The following is a 23437-nucleotide window of genomic DNA, read 5'->3' on the forward strand; positions in this document are numbered from 1 at the left end:
TGTTAGAGATATTTTGTTGAATTTTTACATGAATTTGAGAAGCAAAGTTATCTTTTTACCAGAGACTGAACGCAGAGGTGCTTTACCAGTGAGTCACATCCTAGCTGTTTTTTTATTTTGAGGAAAGGTCTTACTAAGGCTGGCCTGGAACTTGTGATTCTCCTGCCTCAGCCTCCTGAGTTATGGGGTTACTGGTGTGCACCACCAGCAGTGCTATCTTAATTCATATCTTCCATTCCATGAGCATGTGATGTCTTTCCATTTTTAACATTATAGGGATAAGGAATGGATTGAAGTGTTGTTAAAATGCCACAAAGCTTGTTGTTGTTAACCGAGATTCAACTGTTTTTCTTTTCTTTTTTTAAAAAATAACTTTTAAGGTTTTTTTATATTTATTTTTTAGTTATAGTTGGACACAACATCTTTATTTAATTATCTATTTATTTATTTATTTTTAAATATTTATTTTTTAGTTGTAGTTGGATATAATATCTTCATTTTATTTTATTTTATGTGGTGCTGAGGATCGAACCCAGGGCCTTGCACATGCTAGGCGAGCATTCTACCGCTGAGCCACAATCCTAGCCCCTCAACTGTTGTTTTTTTTTTTTTTTTTTTTTGAGTAGACACTTTCTGGATTATTGGAATCCTTTGCTTAATTTTTAGAGCTCTGGAAGGTTGATTTTGCTTATTTCTGTCAATGTTCCTTTATTGTTTATAGATGAGAGAAATTTCTAGGGTCCTTGTTACTTTGCTGTTCCTATAGATATCACTTAGTGATGACAATTTGAAATGAAGTATATTAAAGGCATTAAATTAGGGTTACTGCAGTTTCCCCAAATGCTGCAAGTTATACTAGAAGGCTTCCTCCTCCTGTACTATATAACAATAATAATAATAATTATTATTTATTTTTAGTTGTAGATGAGTACAATACCTTTATTTATTTTTATTTTTATTTTATGTGGTGCTGAGAATTGAACCCCATGCCTTACAAATGCAAGGCAAGCTCTCTATCACTGAGCTACAACCCCAGCCCCCTGTACTATGTAATTTTTAAGTTAATAAGTGGAAGAAGAAAAGATGTTATTTCGGTCCCTTTACTTTGGTTACATTGAGCATGTGTTTTCAAAGCCCCTACGTGTTGCTGATAATAATCAGTAGTTTGATAATTCTGTTTCTATAAACTATAAAGCTCTTTGTTTTTCTTATTTACCCTTTAACCTTGTAAGACTTTTTTTCCTTCTTGTTCCTTACCATATATTTAAAGGTTCTCCCTGCTCTGAGGAAGGTGGAGCACTTAGAAGACGTAAGGTATACACTTGTTGTATCCAGTTGGTAGAATCAGGAGATTTACAGAAAGAAGTAGCATCTGAGATCATTGGATTACTAATGTTGGAGGTAAGATAGAATTGTTTGGGGATAGTTGTTTTGAAAGGTTGTAATTTGTTGAGGGAGGGAAAACTTTTGTGCCAAACCTAGCATAGTTTCTATTTATGAATTAGAGCTAATGTTAACAAAACAAACAAACAAATGGGTTATGAACCACCTAGGATAAATGGGTTATGAACCACCTAGATGTATATATTACCTTTCTGTTACCCTGAGCATATATCTCCTTGAAGAGCTGACATATTTGAAAACATTAAGGAACTGATGAAGGGTTCTAGCCTTTGAAATCTTTACAATTACAAATGTGTAATATAGCAACTTGATTCTGTGAATCTTTTTCTTTTTTTTTTTTCTTTTTTGTGGTGCTGGGGATTGAACCCAGGGCCTTGTGCATTTGAGGGAAGCACTCTACCAACTGAACTATATTCCTAGCCCTCTAAGAATCCTTTATAGGGTCTGTTTTGGGTCTCAACATCAATTCAGTTTGCCAGCAAAGACTTATTACTTAGAAAGAGATATCAAACACTGGATTTCTACTTAAGATTTTCTTTTCGAACTTTTAGGCTTACCATTTCCCAGGACTGTTACTGATTGAATTAGCCAATGAGTTTATTGGTGCTATCAAAGAGGGCAGCCTAGTGAATGGAAAATCTTTGGAGTTACTGCCCATCATTCTCACTGCCTTGGCTACTAAAAAGGAAAATCTGTCTTATGGAAAAGGTAATTTTCTTCCAATTCTAGTGACTTTTTCTCTAGTCAGATTTTTTTTTTTTTTCCCCACATAATCAGATTTGTTTCACAGTGTGTTTTGCACTTCTAGGTGAATTGAGTGGGGAAGAATGTAAGAAGCAGTTGATTAACACCCTCTGTTCTGGCAGGTCAGTCTTTGTCATTGATGTGTATAACTTTCTCAGAACTACAAGTGGACAAAAAATGACTATCATTTATTTCAGGAATTTACATTTGTGAGGTTTCTAGGCCATTTTTAAACACGCATATTAACGTTCATTTTAACATAGTAGCATTATTTGGAGTCCCAAGATCCTTAAGGCTAAGAAAGTTGTCTTGATGTCACATCTTTCAATTTTTTTTTTTTTTTTTTTTTTTTGGTGGTGCTGGGGATTGAACCAAGGCAAGCACTGTACCAACTGAGCTATCTCCCCAGCCCCTAAAAAAAAAAAAATTTTTTTTTTTGAGGGAATAGAATACAAAAGTAATGTTTGTATTCTTTAATCAATTATTGTATTTCTGGGATTCTACCTAGTTAAGACACCAGTATATAAAAAATTCTTACACATGAATATGTTCAACACGGAAACTTATGACCCAAGTGAGCACACCATAACTGACATTTAAGCTAGGTAAGTTAAGGTATAGCCACTATGAAATTTATACCTTTTTTTTTTTTTTTTTTTTTTTTTTTTTAGAGAGAGAGAGAGAGAGAGGAGAGAGAGAGGAGAGAGAGAGAATTTTTTTTAATATTTATTTTTTAGTTCTCGGTGGACACAACATCTTTGTTTGTATGTGGTGCTGAGGATCGAACCCGGGCCGCACGCATGCCAGGCGAGCGCACTACCGCTTGAGCCACATCCCCAGCCCATATACCTATTAAGAATGAAATATATAAAGGCATACTTCAAAGATGAAAAATTTTTACTATATAGTCGGTAAAATAAAGAGAATACTAAGTTACATACTACAGTGATTATACTTGAGTATGTTAAAAAGAATAAGAGAATATCCAAGGCTTCTTTACGTAAGAGCCATGATGTAAATTATTTTAGGCTTATAATTAATGTGTCCATCTGTTCTTTTGTTTGGTTTATTTGTTTTGGTACTGGAGATTGACCCAGAGGTGCTTAACACCGAGTCATATCTCCAACCCTTTTTTTATTTTGAGTCAGGGTCTCAGTAGCTTAGGGCCTCACTAGGTTGCTGAGGTTTGCCTTGAATTTGGAGTCCTTCTGTCTCACCTTCCTGAGTTGCTAGGATTAGAGGCATGTGCCACTGCGCCTGGCTTGTTGTTTTTTTTTTTTTTTTAGTTGTAGATGGCACAATACCTTTATTTTAATTATTTATATTTATGTGGTGCTGAGGATTGAACCCAGTGCCTCATACATGCTAGGCAAGTGCTGAGCTACAACCCTAGCCCCTGTTTGTTTGTTTTTAATTACATAAAGATTTTATTAAAAATGATTATGTTGGCACACTCCTATAATCCTAGTACTGGAGAGGTTTAGCTAGGAGGATTGCCTGGGCAACTTATTGAGACCCTAAGCATTAATAGTGAGACCCTTTCTCAGAATAAATAAAGGGAAGGGAGTAGTTCAGTGGTAAGGTGCCTATTCAGTATACGTTATATTTTATATTTTTCATTTTCATTTAACATATCTGTTTATGTCAGCATGTAAATACAACTCTGAATTCATTGTAGTGATTTCATAGTATTTTAATATATTATTTGATTAATGTTCGATTGTTGGATTATTTATTTCTATTTTTATACATCTAGATGACCTTTTATAAGCATGTATATGGAATGTATTTCAAACAGTAAGTTGGGTGGGTTTGTGGTTATGTGCATTTTTAAAGTTGATAAGTATTATCGACTCCTACATTCCCTAAAATAGTATTTGAATAGTGTTTATTTTCCATAATCTCACCAATACTGGGTGTCATGAATTTTGTTTTGGTTTTTATTTTTTGATTCTGGGAATCAAATCTCATCAAACTTTGGTTTTCTAAGTCTGATAAGTTAAAAACTGACACTTAAATCATTGTTCTAAATGGTATTTTAAAAATCTTGATTTCAAGTGTTGCAAAATTAAACTTGAAATGTCCCTAATTTTGTTTTACCTCTTCACTAGTTTTACAAAATTAAGTATAAATAAGTTAAAATGAAATAAATTCATGTTCTTTGTCATTTTCTTGAACCAGATGGGATCAGCAGTATGTAATCCAACTCACCTCCATGTTCAAGTAAGAATCATTATTCCTTTTTCTCTTTATCTTCTGCTTTGTGATCTTACTTGCTAGAAATTGAAAAACAGCAAGCTCAAAGGTCACTATCCTCTGAGTAAGCATATTGGTACCTCTTGTTTTCTTTTAGGGAATTCTCTCCCCCACCTCCTCTTTCATTTTTTTTGGTACTGAGGATTAAACTCAGGGACACCCAACCACTGAGCCACATCCCCAGCCCTGTTTTGTATTTTTTATTTACAGACAGGGTATCTCTGAGTTGCTTAGCGTCTCACTTTTGCTCAGGCTGGCTCTGAACTCATGATCCTCCTGCCTCAGCTTCCCAAGCCACTCGGATTACAAGTCCAGCTCCCCCACCTCCTTTTTGACTTTAGTTTTCTTTCATCTTCTTGGAACAGGGTCTTGCTGTGTTGCTCAGGCTGTCCTCCAACTCAGATCCTCCTACCTCAGCCTCCAGAGTAGTTAGGATTACAGACACACACCCTCATGTCCAGCTTAATTATTTAATGTAATACTGTTTTTTTTTTCCAAGATGACTTTGTTTAGGAAAAGTTATTGGTTCCCTTAAAGATTCTTTATAAGAGAAAAATCAAAAGGAATAATTATAATATTCTAAAATTTTCTTTATTTCTTGCTCCCAAATTTTGTTTCTTAAGAAAATGTTTAATGGAATTTTAGCACTGAATTGAATTTCTAAAAACAAGGCGGTTGAGTTCTGGCTAGAGCCTTTGAAATTTTGATCTATAGGGATGTCCCTCTGACTCCAGAAGAGGTGGAATTTGTGGTTGGAAAAGTGTTGAAAATGTTCTCCAAGTTGAATCTTCAAGAAATACCACCTTTGGTCTATCAGCTTCTTGTTCTCTCTTCAAAGGTATTTTAAAAAAATTGATTTCTCTTTTATTTTGGTGGTTTGAACCAATTATCACCATTCAGCTTTTTCACAGTGCTGATTTATGTACTAGGCCATAGCTGTTTTGTTTTTATGTGTGGTGATTTAGTTTAGTAAAAAGGTCATGTTCCTCAGGCAAGGAAAACATAGTTATTTCTGCCATTAATATGTTTTCTTTTTAGTAGCAAAAGAAAGAGATTTCAGAAAGGGTTAACTATAGGCCCCTTAAAGTCAGACACGAAGGTATTTTAAATTCTGTTTAAACCTATGATTCTAGATTGAAGTTTATTTAAGTAAATCTGTACTTTATAATCCTTTAGGTTGAAAAGTACTTTTTTTGCAGTGCTGAGGCCCTAGTGCATTTGAGGCAAGTGCTGTATCACTGAGCTATGTCTCCTACCACTACATCCTCAGACCCTTGAAAAGTACTTTGATTTAGCATGGTTATTTTATCCTTAAATTAGAAGAATTTATCTCCCCTATCCTCCTAGGGAAGCAGGAAGAGCATTTTGGATGGAATCATAACCTTCTTCAATGAGCTAGATAAGCAGCACAATGAGGAACAAAGTGGTGATGAGTGAGTAATATAGACAAATAGATAAAAATATTATTTTTACAAATTCATCTTATATATTTTAATTTTTTTATTGTTGCCTGTTGCCTTCTTTTTCATGTCCTTTCTTTAGAACCTCAGCACTGAATTTTTGTAGTCCTCTCCTAGATAATAATAAAGAGAAATTAAGAAAATATGATAAATAATTAAGAAAATGCAGTGTCTTCAGTTCTCTAATTTGCAACCTTCCAGAAAAGTAGCAATAATTGTCCTCTAACATGTAGGTTTAAAAACCTATATATTATTAAATGTCTACTCTGTGCCACAAAGTTATTTGATCTGTGGTCACACTAATGCACCAGTCAAACAAGTTCCTTGCTCTTATTGAGCTTACATTTTAGTGGAAAGAAAACAGAGTGGAAAATGCTATGAAGGTAATACAAAGGGGTGATGTGACGGTGACAGCATAGTTACTTTAGATTGGATCAAGAAAATCTTCTCCTGAGATGTTATAATAACTGAAGCCTGAATGATAAGAACCACAACATGTAAATCAGAGAGAACATTCTCAGGTGAAGGAATAATACAAAAGCAGTGACATATATAAGAGGGTTTTTTTTTTTTAAGTTGTTGGATCTGTAATTTATTTATTTATTTATATGCAGTGTTGAGAATTAAACCCAGTGCCTCACACATACTAGGCAGGCACTCTACCACTGAGCCCCTGTTTTTGTTTTTGTTTTTTGGCAAGCATTTGTAGAGTGCTTATTGTGTATTAGTGCAGTTATAAGCACTATAAACCTCACAATGCTATTTTGCCTCTATTTTGTGGACGTGGAAACCAAGAGTCAAGCAATTAAGGAATTTCACAGTGTTACACAGCCATAAAGTAGTGGGCCTGAGATTTGGTTTGAAGAGTTCTTTCTGTTAGCTATAGTACAGTCTGCTGTTCCTCTGTATCATAACTTCTAGTTACTAGGCTTGATCAGTTGATTAGAAAGCAGTCTTAGCGAATTAATGCTGACAGTGTCAGGTTTGGGACAGAAAATTAGCTTAATTTTGATCATTTTAGGTTTGATGTGTGTATTAGCATTCCATATAGATATGGGAGCCGTAGTCCTAAATTGTAGAGAAGAGACTGAACTGGAGACACAGATTTGAAGGGACTAAAGCCATGGGATTGGATGGAATGAATTATGTAGGGAAAGTGTGAAGAGAAAAAAATCCAAGCCTGACTCTTTTTTTTTTTTTTTTTTACAAAAACCAACCAAAATGTATTTATTTAATGTACATTGCAGGGGCTCAACCACACTTAATTTATTTATTTATTTATTTATTTAATTTTTTATTGGTTGTTCACAACATTACAAAGCTCTTGACATATCATATTTCATATATTAGATTGAAGTGGGTTATGAACCCCCAATTTTACCCCCAATGCAGATTGCAGAATCACGTCGGTTACACATCCACAATTTTACATAATGCCCTATTAGTAATTGTTGTATTCTGCTACCTTTCCTATCCCCTACTATCCCCCCTCCCCTCCCCTCCCAACTTCTCTCTCTACCCCATCTACTGTAGTTCATTTCTCTACTTGTTTATTTTCCCATTCCCCTCACAACCTCTTATATGTAATTTTGTATAGCAATGAGGGTCTCCCTCCATTTCCATGCAATTTCCCTTTTCTCTCCCTTCCCCTCCCACCTCATGTCTGTTTAAAGTTATTCTTTTCTTCCTGCTCTTCCTCCCTACTCTGTTCATAGTTGCTCTTATTATATCAAAGAAGACATTTGGTATTTGTTTTTTAGGGATTGGCTAGCTTCACTAAGCATAATCTGCTCTAGTGCCATCCATTTCCCTGAAAATTCTATGATTTTGTCATTTTTTATTGCTGCATAGTACTCCATTGTGTATAGATGCCACATTTTTTTTATCCATTCATCTATTGAAGGGCATCTGGGTTGGTTCCACAGTCTAGCTATTGTGAATTGTGCTGCTATGAACATCGATGTGGCAGTATCCCTGTAGCATGCTTTTTTAAGGTCTTCAGGGTACACTTAATTTAAAAGACAGAAACAAAACAAAAATAATACCACAGCTAAAGATACATAGTCCTATACAGAAACCAAGAAGAGGACAGGCTACCTAAGGAGGAATCAACCCAGAGAGCTGGACAACCCCGGTCAGGGCTCCTGGCTGGAGACCTGCTTTGAGTAGGTTTCTTGCAAGTACTTTTTAAAAGCTGTGGGGTTTTTCCAGAGCTCAGCAGCATGTGTGTTCAGAGGGCTGTCGATGTTGGGTTCTGTGGGGGGAGAGAGAATGGTCAGGGGGTAGAAGAGGCCGACCCACAGAAAGCCTGACAGGCCCCTGTTGACAGGAAGGGGTGGTCTCAGAAGTCACCTCCTAACAGGCTCTGGATGGACAGCAGGATGGTCCTGACGTCATACAGGGCAGACCACTTGTCCTTGAGGATGTCCAGGCAGATGTTGCCCTGAGTGTCCACGTTGGGGTGGTAGCAGGGCGTGAGGAACTTCACTGTGGGAGCGTTGTAGGGGTAGCCACTGGGGAACTCTAAGGGCAGCTTGTACCTCAGGTCTTCATACACCGTGCCAGCTGCTCCATGGATGGTCCCTACCCATTTGAAAAGATTGTCTGATTCAGGGAAGGCAGAAATTCCTTTGTCACCAGACATCATGAGGGTCATCAGCTCCTGCTGTAGCCTCTTGCCCACAGGGCCCCGGGCGGCGCCCCCGCTGGGCTCGGCTCCTTTACACGCTGCGGCGACTGGGTCCCGGTTTTGCGAGGCCATCCTGGCAGCGCTGGCAGGGAGACGGGAACTCGGAGGACAGGACTGCAACTGCCTAAGCCTGACTCTTAAGCATTCTAAATTTTAAAGGTTAAGCAATAGGGGAAGATGGTCCTGAAAAAAGAATTTTGAGAAGAGACCAGTGACGGTGCCCTGGAAGCCAAGATAATGTGTTTTGAGGAAGTAGTAGTTAATTGTTAAATCTATTGAGATGGGACTTTATTTGCTTTGGCAGCATAGCAGTTATTTGACCCTTGTAAGTAGAGTCAAGTGGCATTTGAGGGTGGGATTAAGAGAGGGCAGAAACCTGGTTGAATGGGGTTGAACTGGGAAGACAGTATGAGATAAGTAAAATAATGACTATAGAGAATACTTTCAGTAAGTTTTGTTCTAAAGAGGAGCAGAAAATGGGGCAGTAGAATCTGTTTATCATGCTACTTTTTTCTCCATGTTTTCTAATGGTGCATTATAATTACACATGAGATTTGTTGTTACATATTCATACATACACACAATATAACAATATAATTTGGCCAATATTTTGTACTTACTTTGTGCTTCCAGTGATTGTGTGAGTTCAACTTGAGTTGGTCTACTTGTTCACTGAAGCATCTGCATGTCTCATTCTAACTCATCTTTCTATTGAATCTTTTAGACTGCTGGATCTTGTTACCGTGCCATCAGGTGAACTTCGTCATGTGGAAGGCACCATTATTCTACACATTGTGTTTGCCATCAAATTGGACTGTGAACTAGGCAGAGAACTTTTGAAACATGTAAAGGTAGCACCAAACTTTGAATTTAAGCCATTTTATGTCAGTTAATGACAGGAAACAAATATTATAGAAGAGCCCTAGGTTGAGAGGATCTCTTTTTTTCACTTTGAAATTGAAAACATGTCAACCCAATCTTAAGCAAACCAGAAATTTTAAAACTTTCCTTTAAACATTCTAGTGCTAGAAAAGAAAAAACTGAGGACTATTCATCAGGAAGATCAAAATCTAATTTTATTATGTGATCTTCAACCTTTTTCCTCACTTTTCATCATTTTTGAATTAGGGTCTTGCTTATTTCTAGTAGAGTTTTGTGATGCTAAGTCATTCAACATTAGATCTGTGAGGTAGAAAAATAAAAATTCAGAAGTGCTTTGAATTCTTGAACAAAAGAAGGACACATTTATGTTTTTTCCTCCAACTCTTCTCTCTCTCCACCCCCCTCTCTCCCCCCACTCCCTCCCTCCCTAACTTCCTTCCCTTCCTTCCTTCCTTCCCTTCCTTCCTTCCTTCCTTCCTTTCCTTCCTTCCTTCCTTCCTTCCTTCCTTCCTTCCTTCCTTCCTTCCCTGCTGAGCCACATCCCCAGTTCTTTTTTTTTTCAGCATTTCACTAAGTTGCTGAGGGCCTCATTAAATTGCTGAAGCTGTCTTTGAACTTGGAATCCTCCTGCCTCAGCTTCCAGAGTCATTGGGATTACAGGCATATGCGTGCTCCATTGCACCCAACTCCTCCAACTTTTTATTTAGAAAATTTTAACCCACAGAAAAGTTTAAACTCTGTAGCACAGAAAGCATCTGTATTTTCTTCATCTAGATTTACCAGTTTTATTTGTCTTATCTCTTTCTCTCTCTCATACACTCCCCCCCAGTCATTTAAAAGTAAGTTGCAGAAACCATAATTCTTCATTATCTGAATATTTCAGTATGTGCCTCTTGAGAATAAGGACATGTTAACACAATACCATCCTCACATCTGGGAAAATTAACAATAATTCTTTTATCATCTCCAACTATTTATAGTAGCTATATTGTTGAATAGTACTCCATTTTATGGATATAGCAGTTTTGTTTAGCTATTTACCAGTTGATGTAGTTAGAGTTTTTCCTACTGTTTGGCTATTAGGAATCATACTATTTTGAAAATTAAATCTGAATCTTTGGGTGTATATTTCATTTTTCTGGGGTAGAGAACTAGGAGTGGAATTACTGATTTGTATGATACATTTATGTTTAAAAATTGTTTTTGTTTGTTTTGGTTTTGGATTGATTCTGGGGAATTGGTACCGGGGTGCTAAATCACTGAGGCACATTCCTAGCCCTTTTTATTTTTTATTTTGGAGACAGAGTCTCACTCAGTTGTTTAGGGACTCATTAAGTTGCAGAGACTGTCCTTGGAATTTGTTGAACCTCCTGGCTCAGGCTCCCAAATCATTGGGATTACAGGCATATGCCATCAAATCAGGCTTATGTTTAAGTTTTTAACCAACTGCGGAAGTGTTTTCCAAAGTAGGTGTATATCATTTCACATTCCCATTGTCATTGTAGGAAGGTTTCTGTTTCTGTTCTCTACATCCTACAATAATATTTTATAGTGTCTTTTTTTATTGTATTTTTTCTTGTATTCTAATTGGTGTGAAATAATATCTCATTGAGGTTTACTTTGCATTTTCTTAATGACTGATGATAATTGAGTATCTTTTCTTATGCTCATTGGCTGTCATGTTTTTGGTGAGATGTCTTTTCAAATATTTTGCCCATTTCATGATTGTGGTGTTTGTCATACTGTTGTAAGGATTTTTTAAATATTCTTTACCAGGTATATATTCTTTATTTTGTGTATATACTTAACAGGTATATTTAGCAAATATTTTCCCCAGTCTCTAACTTATCTTTGCATTTTTTATTTTATTTTTGGGGAGATATCAGGGTTTGAGCTCAGGGGCACTTGACTACTGAGCCAAATCCCCAGCCCTATTTGTATTTTATTTAGAAACCGTGTCTCACTGAATTGCTTAGCACCTCACTTTGCTGAGGCTGACTTTGAGTTTGGCAATCCTCTTGCCTCAGCCTCCTGTGCTGCTGGGATTACAGGTGTGCACCACCGCGTCAGGCTGCAGTTTTTAAATGGTATCTTTTAAAGCACAAAAGTTTTTAATTTTGATGAAGTCCAGTTCATCAGTTTTCTTGTATAAATTATGTTTTGATATTATGTCTAAGAAATCCTTACCTAGACCACGGTTTTAAAGATTTTCAGTTTGTTCTAAAAGTTTTATCTCTTACATTTAGGTTTGTGAATCCATTCAAGGGCCTATTTTTAAGTAGGCTACCTTATGCTTTTTAAGTGTACACATTTTCTTTTTTAAAAAGTAAATAATGACTCTTTTTTGGTTTCTTTTAGGCAGGACAACAAGGAGATTCAAATAATTTATGTCCCTTCAGTATTGCTCTTCTTCTTTCTGTAACAAGAATACAGAGATTTGAGGAACAGGTATTTTTTTTTTTTTTTTTAATGACATCTTGGTTACTTCTGTGTTGATAAGAAAATATACAAGAAATTGTTTTTGTTATTATCCTTTCTTAAACAATTCTACTCCCATTCTGTGGGGATTCTAGAAAACTTCAGATACTTGGTCTACAACTATTTTCTATTGTGAGGTAAGCCAGGTGGTGAAATGAGGAAAAGGTGGAAATATCACATAGCCTACATAGTAAGAATGGGAAGTATCCATGGATATTTGCCAGCAGTTTTTTTGCATTGTAACTTTCCAAAAAATTGGACCTGATTGAGTTGAAACTAATGTGAGAATATAGTCGTCACAAGATGAAAATAATAAAATCTTTTGCCACTTTTTCTCATGTGTGTTCCCAGATCTTGGGTAATATTTATAAAATATGATATATTTTTCTTATCAAAGATGGCATTTCTTCAATTCTTAGGTTTCTCTGAAAGTCACATTTTGTGTCATCTTCATCTAGACAGTTTTCATAGGGATACATGTGAGTTTAAGCTTAAAGGAACAGTTAGAGGGTTAAGATTCACAGCATGAGTAATAATTTTGTTTCATTTCCCTGTTTCTTCCATCATATTAGGTGTTTGATCTTTTAAAAACTTCCATTGTGAAAAGCTTTAAGGATCTTCAGCTACTCCAAGGCTCAAAATTTCTTCAGAATCTAGTACCCCAGAGATCCTGTGTTTCAACTATGATCTTGGAAGTGGTAAAGAATAGGTGAGTTGGTGAACCATATTCCAAATACTTTTACATGGTATTTAGTATTAGAAAATGTAATGTGGCACCATACTTATGACCCATCAAAGAAAACTGATGATTACAACTGTTGACTTCATAATATGAAGTTTTAATCCCTTAAAATTGGTCAAGCAAATTACTGTTAAACAGCTAGACACAATGATATAAAGATTATTTATAAGCTTATCACTTTCACTGGAAAGGGTAACAGTAAGTGGTATAATCACCAAAGAGTCTACGGTTTTACAAAAGTGTTTTTATAGTTTTAGCTCATGTGCTGGAACCAGGGTATTTATTCATTCAAGTTATAAATATATACTGAGTACCTTTGTTTGCCAACCTTGTGCTAGGTAGTATGGCTTCAGCCCTAGAGAATCTCAGTATAGGGGGAGAGGCAGGTGTGTAAGTTTATATATCATGTAAGTATTGTCAGTATTAGGGGAATGAGAAGAAAATTAATTTTTAAATAAATGGAAATCTTTAATGATTATTACATTGAAATATTCTAATTTCTTATATATATTTTTGAGTATTTGTAGTTTTTAGATTTATTTATTGTTCTGGTTGTCCATGAAAACCACTTGCCAATTCATTCCCATTACTATACATTCAGGAATTCAGAATTCTGCCAGATAAGGTTGTATGAAAAGATTCATACGTGAAGTGCATTGGTTTATCCATCTTTAATTAGAGTGTGTGTAACATAGCAGTGAGTATAAAACTAGATGTCTTTCCGGGTTTTTCTTTTTAACTATGCTTTCTTTTCTTGTAGTGTTCATAGTTGGGATCATATTACTCAGGGACTGGTAGAACTTGGCTTCATTTTAATGGATTTATATGGGCCAAAGAAGATTCTTGATGGGAAAACTGTTGAAACCAGCTCTAGTCTTTCTAAAATGCCAAACCAGTGTACATGTAAGCTTGGAGCTAATATCCTATTGGAAACTTTTAAGGTGAGACTCTAGTTTGGCAACAATTTCCTACTTTGTTTAAGTGATATCAGTAGAGCAGAACATTTGTCTGGGAGTTTGGAAGGTAAGAAAATTTGTGGTTTAGTACTTTGACAGTATTTATGACAGAGCTTAGGTTGGTAAAGGGACATTATAGATCCAGTTTGATGAATAGCTTTCTTGTTCTTTTATTACATTTTTCGTGTATTCCACTTATCCTGTTGTTTTGGATCATACCATAGAAATTTGATTATAACTTCTACATGTATTTTTTCTCTTATTCCTCTAGTAGCAGATCACTTCTAACTTTTTGCTTATTTATTTTTTTTTACTGTATTTCTCAGGGTCTGATTGATCTGTTATTCTTTGTACATAAAAGGAATTTAATGTTATTTCATAATTCTTTTTAGGTCACCAAAGAATATTAGACTTGAAGAATTTGCTTGATTCATTGTTTTTGAAGAAGCTAAATGTGACATTAATAAATTTTTACATTATTACCAAATTATGACTGTTATCTCAATCTGTACTTCAAAGTAATCAAGTTCAAGTTCATAATCTCTTGAAATAATTAAAAAAAATAATTTCCTTTGAAATAAAAAAGCAAGGTCACATCTGATACTAAACAATTTTGCTAGTGATTTCTCTAAATTAACTATTTTTCTTTTTCTTTCTTTGGTACCAGGGATTAAAACCATGGGTGCTTAACCACTGGGCCATATCTCCAGCCCTTTTTTTGTTTGTTTTAATTTTTTTCCATACATATTTTTAGTTGTTGATGCACCTTTATTTTATTCATTTATTTATATGCAGTGCTGAGAATTAAACCCAGTGCCTCCCACATGCTAGGCAAGCACTCTACCACTGAGCCACAACCCCAGCTCCCCCAGCATCCCACCCCTGCCCAACTAAGGATTGAACTCAACCACTGAGACACATCCCCAGCCCTTTTTTATATTTAGAGACAGGGTTTCGCCGAGTTGCTTAGGGCCTTGCTAAATTGCTGAGGCTGGCTTTGAACTTGCATTTTTCCTCCCTCAGCCTCCTGAGCCACTGAGATTACAGGTATGCACCACTGTGCCCAGCTCTAAGTTATTTTTTTGACATTCAGTTGTTTTAATATAATTATACCACAAGTATCTGGAGATAGTGTTTTGGACTGGGGTTGTGGCTCAGTGGTAGAGCACTTGCCTAGCATGTGTGAGGCACTGATATAAACAAATGAAATAAAAGGTCCATCAACAACTTAAAAAAATCTAGTGTTTTGATCCAAAACTATGAGGTAAATGGCATAGTTCTTGAGGTAAATGTACTTAATATAAATAATCCTTTTAAATAATAATATAGTTAAAAACATTCTTAGAATAACTTCTTGTTTTAAATTAATGTTTTTCAAAACAAGATCCATTTGATTTCATTTCACAGATGTTGGCTTTTTCAAAGCATCTCTAAAGCATATTTCTTTTTGCGGGAGTAGGGGGCGTGTACCGGGAATTGAATTCAGAGGCACTCAACCTAGCCCGTTTTTTAAAACTTTATTTAGAGACAAAGTCTCACTGAGTTGCTTAGCTTTTGCTGAGGCTGGCTTTGAACTCGTGAATCTCCTGCCTCAGCCTCCTGAGCTGCTAGGATTACAGGCGTGTACTACTGCACCAGACTCTAAAGCGTATTTCTAACAAGTCACCAGTAGTCTGAAGTCTGACAGAAATTAATCTGTACTTCAAAGTAATCAAGTTCAAGTAAGAATTTTAACTAAAATTCAAATGAAAATTTAGAATGGATCTTTTCTAGGCAGCTGTTTTGCTTCTTGAAACGGGAATAAGTTTTTTATGTTTCTTAAAAGATTTTAATGGACTTTTAAATTTTATTTTATTTTTTTAGAATAAAACAGTTGAGTTTTACCTATATTCAAACTATTCTCATCCTGCCTGGTACGCATTGATGACCTTATAAGCTGAAGGTCACTCAGGAGTATTCTGTTGGTTCTATTCTTTTTAGATCCATGAGATGATCAGACAAGAAATTCTGGAGCAAGTCCTCAACAGGGTTGTTACCAGAGCATCGTCTCCCATCAATCATTTCTTAGGTACTAAACTTTGAAAACATGGATAAGATTTTGGGAAATACTTTATGATGCAGGAGAGTTTAATGAAATATCTTTGATTGTGATGCCAGTTTGACATATACATCTGTGTTGTCTGTGGTTATCAGTAAGGAAAGGAACATTTAAGTAATGAGGGATACTTTCAGTTTTCATTAGTGGGTTTTTTTTTTAAATACTTCTCAAATGATTGCTTTTCTGTTATTTGTTGACCTCCTAGCTGCTTAGACCTAGACATTCTGAAGTCAGAATTCATCTCTTTGGTGACTTATAAATTTGCTGGATTTAGTACATATCTCCTAATATCTAAATACATTGCCTTTTTCTCAGTCACCAATTTTCTTAGTTTCTCTTTCATTCGGTCTGTTCACAACTTCCTGAAACTTTTTAAATAGATGTTCTGGTGACTACTAGTTTGCTTTTCATGCCTGTGGCCAGTTGTTTTTTCTTTTTTCTTTAATAGGAACTTTTCTTTCTTCTATCCTTAAATGTCTGTAAAGTTTAATACTTAATAGTTTATTCTGCTTTTTTCCGTTTGTTGACAGCTTTATTAAGGCATACTTGATGCATAATAATCTCCAGATTGAAAGTATAACTGTTTGATTATTTTCAATACATTTATACATCTGTGAAACCATTACCACAGTCAAGATGTATATATCTCACCCACAGATGCTTCCTGATGTCTCTTGGTAGTCTGTTCCTCAGTTTCTTCTTTCTCCACTGCCCATCTCTAGTCTGTTTTCTGTTACTATAAATGTCGTGTGTGTGTGTGTGTGTGTGTGTGTGTGTGTGTGTGTGTGTGTCCCCGTCCCTGGATTGAACCTAGGGCCTTGTACATGCTAGCATACATTCTGCCACTGAACTATACCACCAGCCCTTAAATACCATTTTTTGAATTTTATACAAATGGAATGATGTAGTGTACATAACTTTTTTGGTGGGGATGATGACTTCTTTCACATAGTATTCTGCTTTGATTTATCTATGATTTGTGTTATGTGTATCAATAGTTGATTCCTTTTTGTTGTTAGTATTTTATCTTAAGAATATAACTAATTTTTTCATTCATTCACCTGAAGATATTTTAGGTTGTTTCTGGTTTGGAGCTAACAAAACCTACTCTGAACATTCCTGTGTTTTTTTTTTTTTTTTTTTTTTTTTAGTTGTAGTTGGATCCAATATCTTTATTTATTTTTATGTTGTGCTGAGGATTGAACTCAGAGCCTCGCACATGCTAGGCGAATGCTCACCATTGAGCCACAACCCCTGCCCATGTTTGTAAGTTTTGTGTAGCCATAATGATTTCATTTCTTGGGAAAACACGCAATGAATCGGGTGTATTATGTAATAAATGTTTAACAGTTCAATAAACTGTTAAACTGTTTTCCAGAGTGGTTGTACCATTCAGCATTTCTCCAGCAGTGTTCCCAGTTTTTGCACATTGACATCAATACTTGGTATGGTCATCCTTTTTAATTTTGGGCATTCTCATATTAATAATGGTGTCTAATTGTGGCTGATGATGCTGAACATTTTTTTAATATGTTTGTCATCTGTATATCATCTTTGGGCAAGTGACTATTCAAATCTTTTGCCCATTTAAAAAAATTGAGATGTTTGCCTTAGTATTTGAAGAGTTCTTTATATATTCTAAATAAGTTGTGTCAGGTATAATCACCTCCCTCGTATCCATTAGGGAATGGTTCCAGGACTACCTCACATACCAAAATCCACAGATGCTTCTGTTCTTTATATAAAATGGTATAGTATTTACTATAATCTATATACATCCTCTCATAAACTTTAAATCATCTCTAAATTATTTATGATACTAATATAGTGTAGTTATTATATACATAGTTTTTATGTATTGTTCAGGAAATGGTAAGAAAGAATAGAACATATATGCTTTGTACAAATATTACCATTATAGAACATATATGCTTTGTACAAATATAATCATCATAGACATAACTACATGTCAGCAACAAAAATCACTTTTTTTTCAAGTTCTCTATACATGGTTGATTAAATCCATAGATGGGGAACCTGTCGGGATGGAATCTGTTCATATGGAGGTCTGACTGCACATGTTTTCAAATAAATATTCATCCATTCTGTTTATTTATTTATTTATTTATTTTTGGTTATACTGGTTTAAGAAGCAAAAATTTTTAATTCAGTGAAGTCCAGTTTATTGATTTTATTTTATGATTTCTACTTTCATGTCAAATGTAAAAAATATTTGCCAAACCAAAGACCACTAATATTTTCTCCTGTGTTTTCTACTAGAAGTTAAATAGTTGTAACTTTCATCCTTAGATTGTGATCCATTTTTGTTAAGTATTGTTTATGGTGTGAGGTAAAAGGGATTTTAATGTTTTTAATTTCTTATTTTGCATATAAGTATCTTGTTGTTTTGTCAATACTTGTTTTTTGGACTAATTTTTAAAATAATTTTCTGAGTGTTTTTTAAAATTTTTTTTTATTAGTTGTATATGGACACAATACCTTTATTTTTATGTGGTGCTTAGATCAAATCCAGTGCCTCACATGTGGTAGGCAAGCGCTCTACCACTAAGCTACAACCTCAGCCCCTTGAGTGGTATTTTTGTTAAAAAATCAGCTAGCCATTTATGTGTGATCTATTTCAGGAAGTATTCCAATGATCTATGTGTCAGTGTTTGTTTTCATTGCTGTAGTTTTGTAGTAAGTCATAAAATCAGATATTGTTAAGTCCTTGAACTTTACTTTTCAAATAGGTTTGGATCTTTTAGGTCCTTTGCATTTTCAAATAAATTTTAGACTCTAGTCTGTCAATTTTTAGAGAAAATTGATCAAGTTTTGATTGAGGTTGTTTTGAGTCTTTGGGATTAGTTTGGGATCTGAACAATATTGAGTCTTTTAACCTGTGAACACATCCATTTCTCATTTATTTAGACCTTGTTTAATTATTTGCAATATGGCTTTGTTTTCATTGCATGGATCTTTGCATACCTTTATCAGAATTATCTTTAAGTATTTTATATGCTTTTGAGATGGATGTAAGGCATTTCTTAAAATTTTTAATTTATATATAATTGTGCAAATAGATATACAGCAGTGTAAGATGTTGTACATAGAAGTTACATCATCTGTGAATCAAGACATTCCCAGTAATTTGTCTTTTTTCTTTTCAGCTTGGCTAGCTAGGAGCTTGTCAGCTCTTTCTTTGCGGGGGGGGGGGGGGTTAGGGTGGGGGGGATATATGCATGTATTTAATAATGAAACAATTCATTCATTAACAACAAAAAATATAAAAATTCATGAGACCCCAGAATTGTGGAAGAAAATGAGATATCAAGGAAAAAAAGCTGCTGACCCAGAAGGTAATATGATGAGCAAAGGTAAATATGGCTTGGATAGTATTGAATGATTTGAAAAGGAGAAAGGCTGAAGAAGCAACCAGTTATCTGATTGCTTGGCAGCAAGCAGCCTTATAGAATACTGCACAGAATGGAGGCTATGTGCCAGAGAAAGGCAGGAGAGGAAAAGAAGAATGTATAACCCAGGGTAAACAGGTGGAAGAGAGAAGGAATTATGGAGATGACTCTGAGATCTTTTGTTCCCTCTAAAGTCAGTGTCCTAAGTTTTTAGGTGTGTTGGTCAAATTCTATAATCACAAGTAGCATTAGGCACCCATGAAGAAATGGTGGGGAAAGTAGTTTTTAAAAATAAAAAGGTGACATGGATTCTCCTTTACAGAGCTTATAACCTATATGAGGACACAACTTCTATGTATAAAACTACTATAAAATATATTTACAAAGTAACATACATACAAATAAATATACATATGACTAGCCAACATAGGAAAGCTAAGGGGTACTATGTAAATATTTACTTAGAAGTCCCTAGGAGAGTTGCTGAAGGCTTCCTAAAGGAAAAAAATGTTGGATTTTTAAACGTAGTGTTAGTAGAGAGTAGGGCATGTGCAAAGATACAGAAAAATAAATATACCATGTTCAGTAAACAAGCTTGATCAGAGAGTCCCAATATATCTAGTTACGAAGTGAGTGTGATGAAACAGTAGAAGTCAGTTCAGTGAAAGACACTACAATGTTAGATCTGGTCCCTAAACAAAATGAATAAGGAATGAATGTTTTATCTAGGTAAGGATAAGTGGCCACAAGTCCAGGACCAACTCCATTTCTCCCAAGTTTGGTATGCAAGAGACAGAAAGCAGCAGTCAAGACAGTAGAGAAGCTCTCTGCTTCTGTGAGCAAATAGAAGGAACTGCTTTCTGCAAGAACTCCAAAGTGGCAAGTAGACCCTTAAGAGCAAAGAAGTTAAAAAAACTCAAAAGAAATTCCTGTGCAGTGGCTCTGTTTTATATCCTAAGGCCAGTCAGATCGTGGTCATCTCAAGTGTTCAAGCAGAGCATACTTGACCCTTACTTCTAATTATTGGTGGGGAGCATATTATATATGCTTATTAAATTCTTTATTTTTGAATCCTACCATTTAAGAAATTTAAATGAAGATGAAAAGAGTCCCAATCTATAGAGAGTGTTCATGCCCCTGAAGAAGGACAAATCAGAAAGGTCCCCAAATCTCCCCTGTTCTTTAAGTGGAAAAGCAAATTATCACATCTTGAAAAGAGGCTGCTCTCAGCCAAAGCAAGTAAGACTTTTTTCTTCAAGCCTATTTATCTGAAGCTGTTCCAGGGGGAAAAAAAAAAAAAGTTTGGGCCAAGTGTTCAATGGCAGCCAGAATCCCACTCTGTGTCATAGCAGTTCTGCTGGAAGGTGCTGGGTCCCTGTGATGTTAAAATCTACTGTTGGCGCCCAATCTTGATGCTGTTTGCCTTATTGTGGACATCAGATAAACCCTGCTGGATCTTCCTGTATATTTCTTTGTGTTAATGAGGGCCTCTTCAACATTGCAGGCTGTTTCGCCTGAGTTTCCATGAATGTAAGTCATGCTCATGAGCAAAGGCTTTCCTCCTTCTCCCTTCACATCCCTGTGGGACTCTAGGTCACCTTTATTCCCAGTTTTCATGAAAACCACATGCTAGAATGCTGGTGGGCATCCTCTAACCATGAGGTCAGGTGATTGAAGGTTTCATGTCTTGTAATGTCATATACCAGCAATGCTCCAACTGTTCCCCTGTAGTAGGAACAGGTGGAAGATGGAAGGATTCTTGCCTATCTGTATCCCAGATTTGCTGTTTGATTTGTTTTCCATCAATGTTGACCACGTGGGTCCCAAACTCCACACCTATTGTGAGGTCATGGACAGGCTGGGATTGCTTGCCTATAAGTTGCAGGAGGAGGCATGACTTCCCCACAACTGAAAGAGGAGGATGTATATGCAAGCATGAGGCCTAAGAACTTTCCAGCTGCTAGACTCTGGGTATCTAGGACAGTTTTAATAATCTGTCAAAGAATGAGGTTTTGGTTTGATTTTTATTTTTCATTTTTAGTTTCATTGATTGCTGCTTATTTGTTTTTTCTCCTTTCTGTTGCCTATTTTTTTTTTCGTACTAGGGATTGAGCCCTGGGGTGCTTAACCACTGAGCTTGCAATCCTTCTGCTTCAGCCTCCCTAGTTGCTGGGATTACAGGCACGAGCCACCATGCCTGGCTTTGCTGTTTTTAATGATTGAAAGAATTAGAAGAATGTTTCATGAAGTGCAAAATCTAGATCTCAGAGTTCATAAATCAATACTATTGCAACATAGCCATGCTCATTTGTAGGTGTTAACTGTTTTGCTTCACACTAGACCAACAGAGTAGTTGTAACACATTATAAGGCCCATAAAGCCTAAAATATTCACCTTCTGACCTTTGATAGGAAGAAAAATACCAACTTCTCATCTATTGTATTTACCCACATTTACCCTTTTTTCCTCTTATATTCCAAGTTTCCTTGTACTTGTGGAAAGGATTTTCAACTAGCAAAATCAATTTCTTTAATACAGATAGACTATTCCAATTATCTTAGAAGTAATTTGATCATTTTTTTCCAAGTTTATTGCTATAAGTTGTTCAGAATATTCCCTGTCCGCCCACCACCCCCCCCTTCTCTTTTCAGCCCTGGGGATTGAACCCAGGGCATAATACACAGGAGTCAAGCATTCTGTCACTGAGTTACATCCTCAATCTTTGTAATTTTTAAATTTTTTTTTAAAGAGAGAGTGAGAGAGGAGAGAGAGAGAGAGAATTTTTAATATTTACTTTTTAGTTCTCGGCGGACACAACATCTTTGTTGGTATGTGGTGCAAGGATCGAACCCGGGCCGCACGCATGCCAGGCGAGCGCGCTACCGCGTGAGCCACATCCCCAGCCCTGTAATTTTTAAATTTTGAGCCAGGGTCTCACTAAGTTGTTCAGGCTGGCCTTGAACTTGTTATCCTCCTGCTTCAGTTTCCCAAGTAGTTGGGTTTACCGGTTTGCACTCCTACCACATCTTGCCCATATATTCCCTTTAATGCTTCAAGAATCTGTGTTGATGTCCTTTTTCTCATCCCAAGAGTCATAATTTGTGTATTATCTATTTTTCCTTATCAGTTTGGCACATTTACTGATTTTATTGAAATTCTTGAAGAACCAGCTTTTGAGTTTTTAAATTTCTTTAATTTTCACTTTCATTTCTTCTTTTTTATTTATGTTTTGTTTCTTTTCTCCTCCTTACTTTGAGATTAATTTATTCTTCCTTTGATGGGAAGCTTTTGTCATTAATTTGAAATCTTACTTTTTCTCCAGTGTAAGCAGTAAGATATCAGTTTTCCTCTAAACACTGTTTTAGCTACATCCCATCATTTTTTTCATTTTCATTTAGTTCCAAATATTTCCTAATTTCTCTTGTGATTTTTTTTGGTGGGGGTGGGTGGGTATTTAAACTTATTATTTAGAAGTATATTTAGTTTCCAAATATTTGAATTTTTTTTTCTTTTTTGATCTTTGTTACTGATCCTAATTTGCGGTTAGAGAACATACTTTGACAATAATTCTTAAATTTATTGACCCGTAGCTTCCTAAATGGTTTTCAGACTACATATTGGTGCCATATTAGTATTCCTAAAAAAACTACCCTATTGTTCTGAAATCATCAATATATTCTTTAATAAATTATTAGCTCTTGGAGCTGGAGTTGTGGCTCAGCAGTATGCGCTTGCCTAGCATGTGTGAGGCACTGGGTTCGATTCTTAGCACTGCATATAAATGAATAATATGAAGATCCATCAACATCTTAAAAAAAATTATCAACTTTTCATCCTGGCACTTCAGGTCCTTCAGTTTGATCCTAACCTACTTTTCCCATATTAACTTCAATGATTTACTTTTCTGAATTCTTTTTCACCCAAGTTCCATTGGTTTCCCTTTCATCCTCTGATTAAGTATTATTCTTATCTTTCTTGTATTTTTATATTTAGTAGACCATTCTGTGATCATTTGAACATTAAATGGTACTCGTTTTTCAGAACCTGGTTGTTCCTTCTTACTTTTTAAAAAATTGGTCCTTTTTGTTATGTATGACAGTAGAGTCCATTCTGATAATTATACAAGCATGGAATATTCTAATTAGGACCCTAGTCTTGTGGATGTACATGATGGTGAGATTCACTATGGTTCTTCAAATTCTTGAAGGAAGAGAGACCCATAGTTTAAGCTTTCGATATTCTTGATAGGACCATATTACGCTTGCATGTAATAAAATTTATAAATGTTCATTGGTTTATTGATTTATTTTATCTTGGA

At 35.5% G+C, this 23437-nt stretch overlaps 2 protein-coding genes and 1 pseudogene across 3 annotated transcripts in view; 1 reads left to right on the forward strand and 2 right to left on the reverse strand.

Moving 5' to 3' along the window:
• FANCI (FA complementation group I) overlaps nt 1-23437 on the forward strand; it is a 73048-nt gene that overhangs the window by 19654 nt on the left and 29957 nt on the right. The window contains exons 4-14 of the mRNA XM_081290974.1: nt 1271-1401; nt 1956-2112; nt 2213-2270; nt 4330-4371; nt 5119-5242; nt 5752-5837; nt 9278-9404; nt 11794-11883; nt 12486-12622; nt 13416-13596; nt 15592-15679. Of these exons, the coding sequence (XP_081147100.1) occupies nt 1271-1401; nt 1956-2112; nt 2213-2270; nt 4330-4371; nt 5119-5242; nt 5752-5837; nt 9278-9404; nt 11794-11883; nt 12486-12622; nt 13416-13596; nt 15592-15679 (1221 nt within the window). The remainder of the gene's footprint in view (nt 1-1270; nt 1402-1955; nt 2113-2212; nt 2271-4329; nt 4372-5118; nt 5243-5751; nt 5838-9277; nt 9405-11793; nt 11884-12485; nt 12623-13415; nt 13597-15591; nt 15680-23437) is intronic.
• Nucleotides 7974-8640, reverse strand: LOC308647105 (ubiquitin-conjugating enzyme E2 C-like). Its single transcript, XM_081290978.1, has 2 exons — nt 8217-8640; nt 7974-8118 (listed from the first exon to the last, which is right to left on the reverse strand). Exons 1-2 carry the CDS (start codon nt 8623-8625, stop codon nt 8000-8002), a joined length of 528 nt encoding a protein of 175 aa, XP_081147104.1. The 5' UTR covers nt 8626-8640; the 3' UTR covers nt 7974-7999.
• Nucleotides 20510-21314, reverse strand: LOC308647328 (ras-related protein Rab-2B-like; annotated as a pseudogene). Its single transcript has 2 exons — nt 21305-21314; nt 20510-21027 (listed from the first exon to the last, which is right to left on the reverse strand). The product of its transcript is annotated as a ras-related protein Rab-2B-like (transcript).

Source organism: Spermophilus citellus, assembly GCF_964194105.1.
Source record: "Spermophilus citellus genome assembly, chromosome: 4".
NCBI lineage: Eukaryota > Metazoa > Chordata > Mammalia > Rodentia > Sciuridae > Spermophilus > Spermophilus citellus.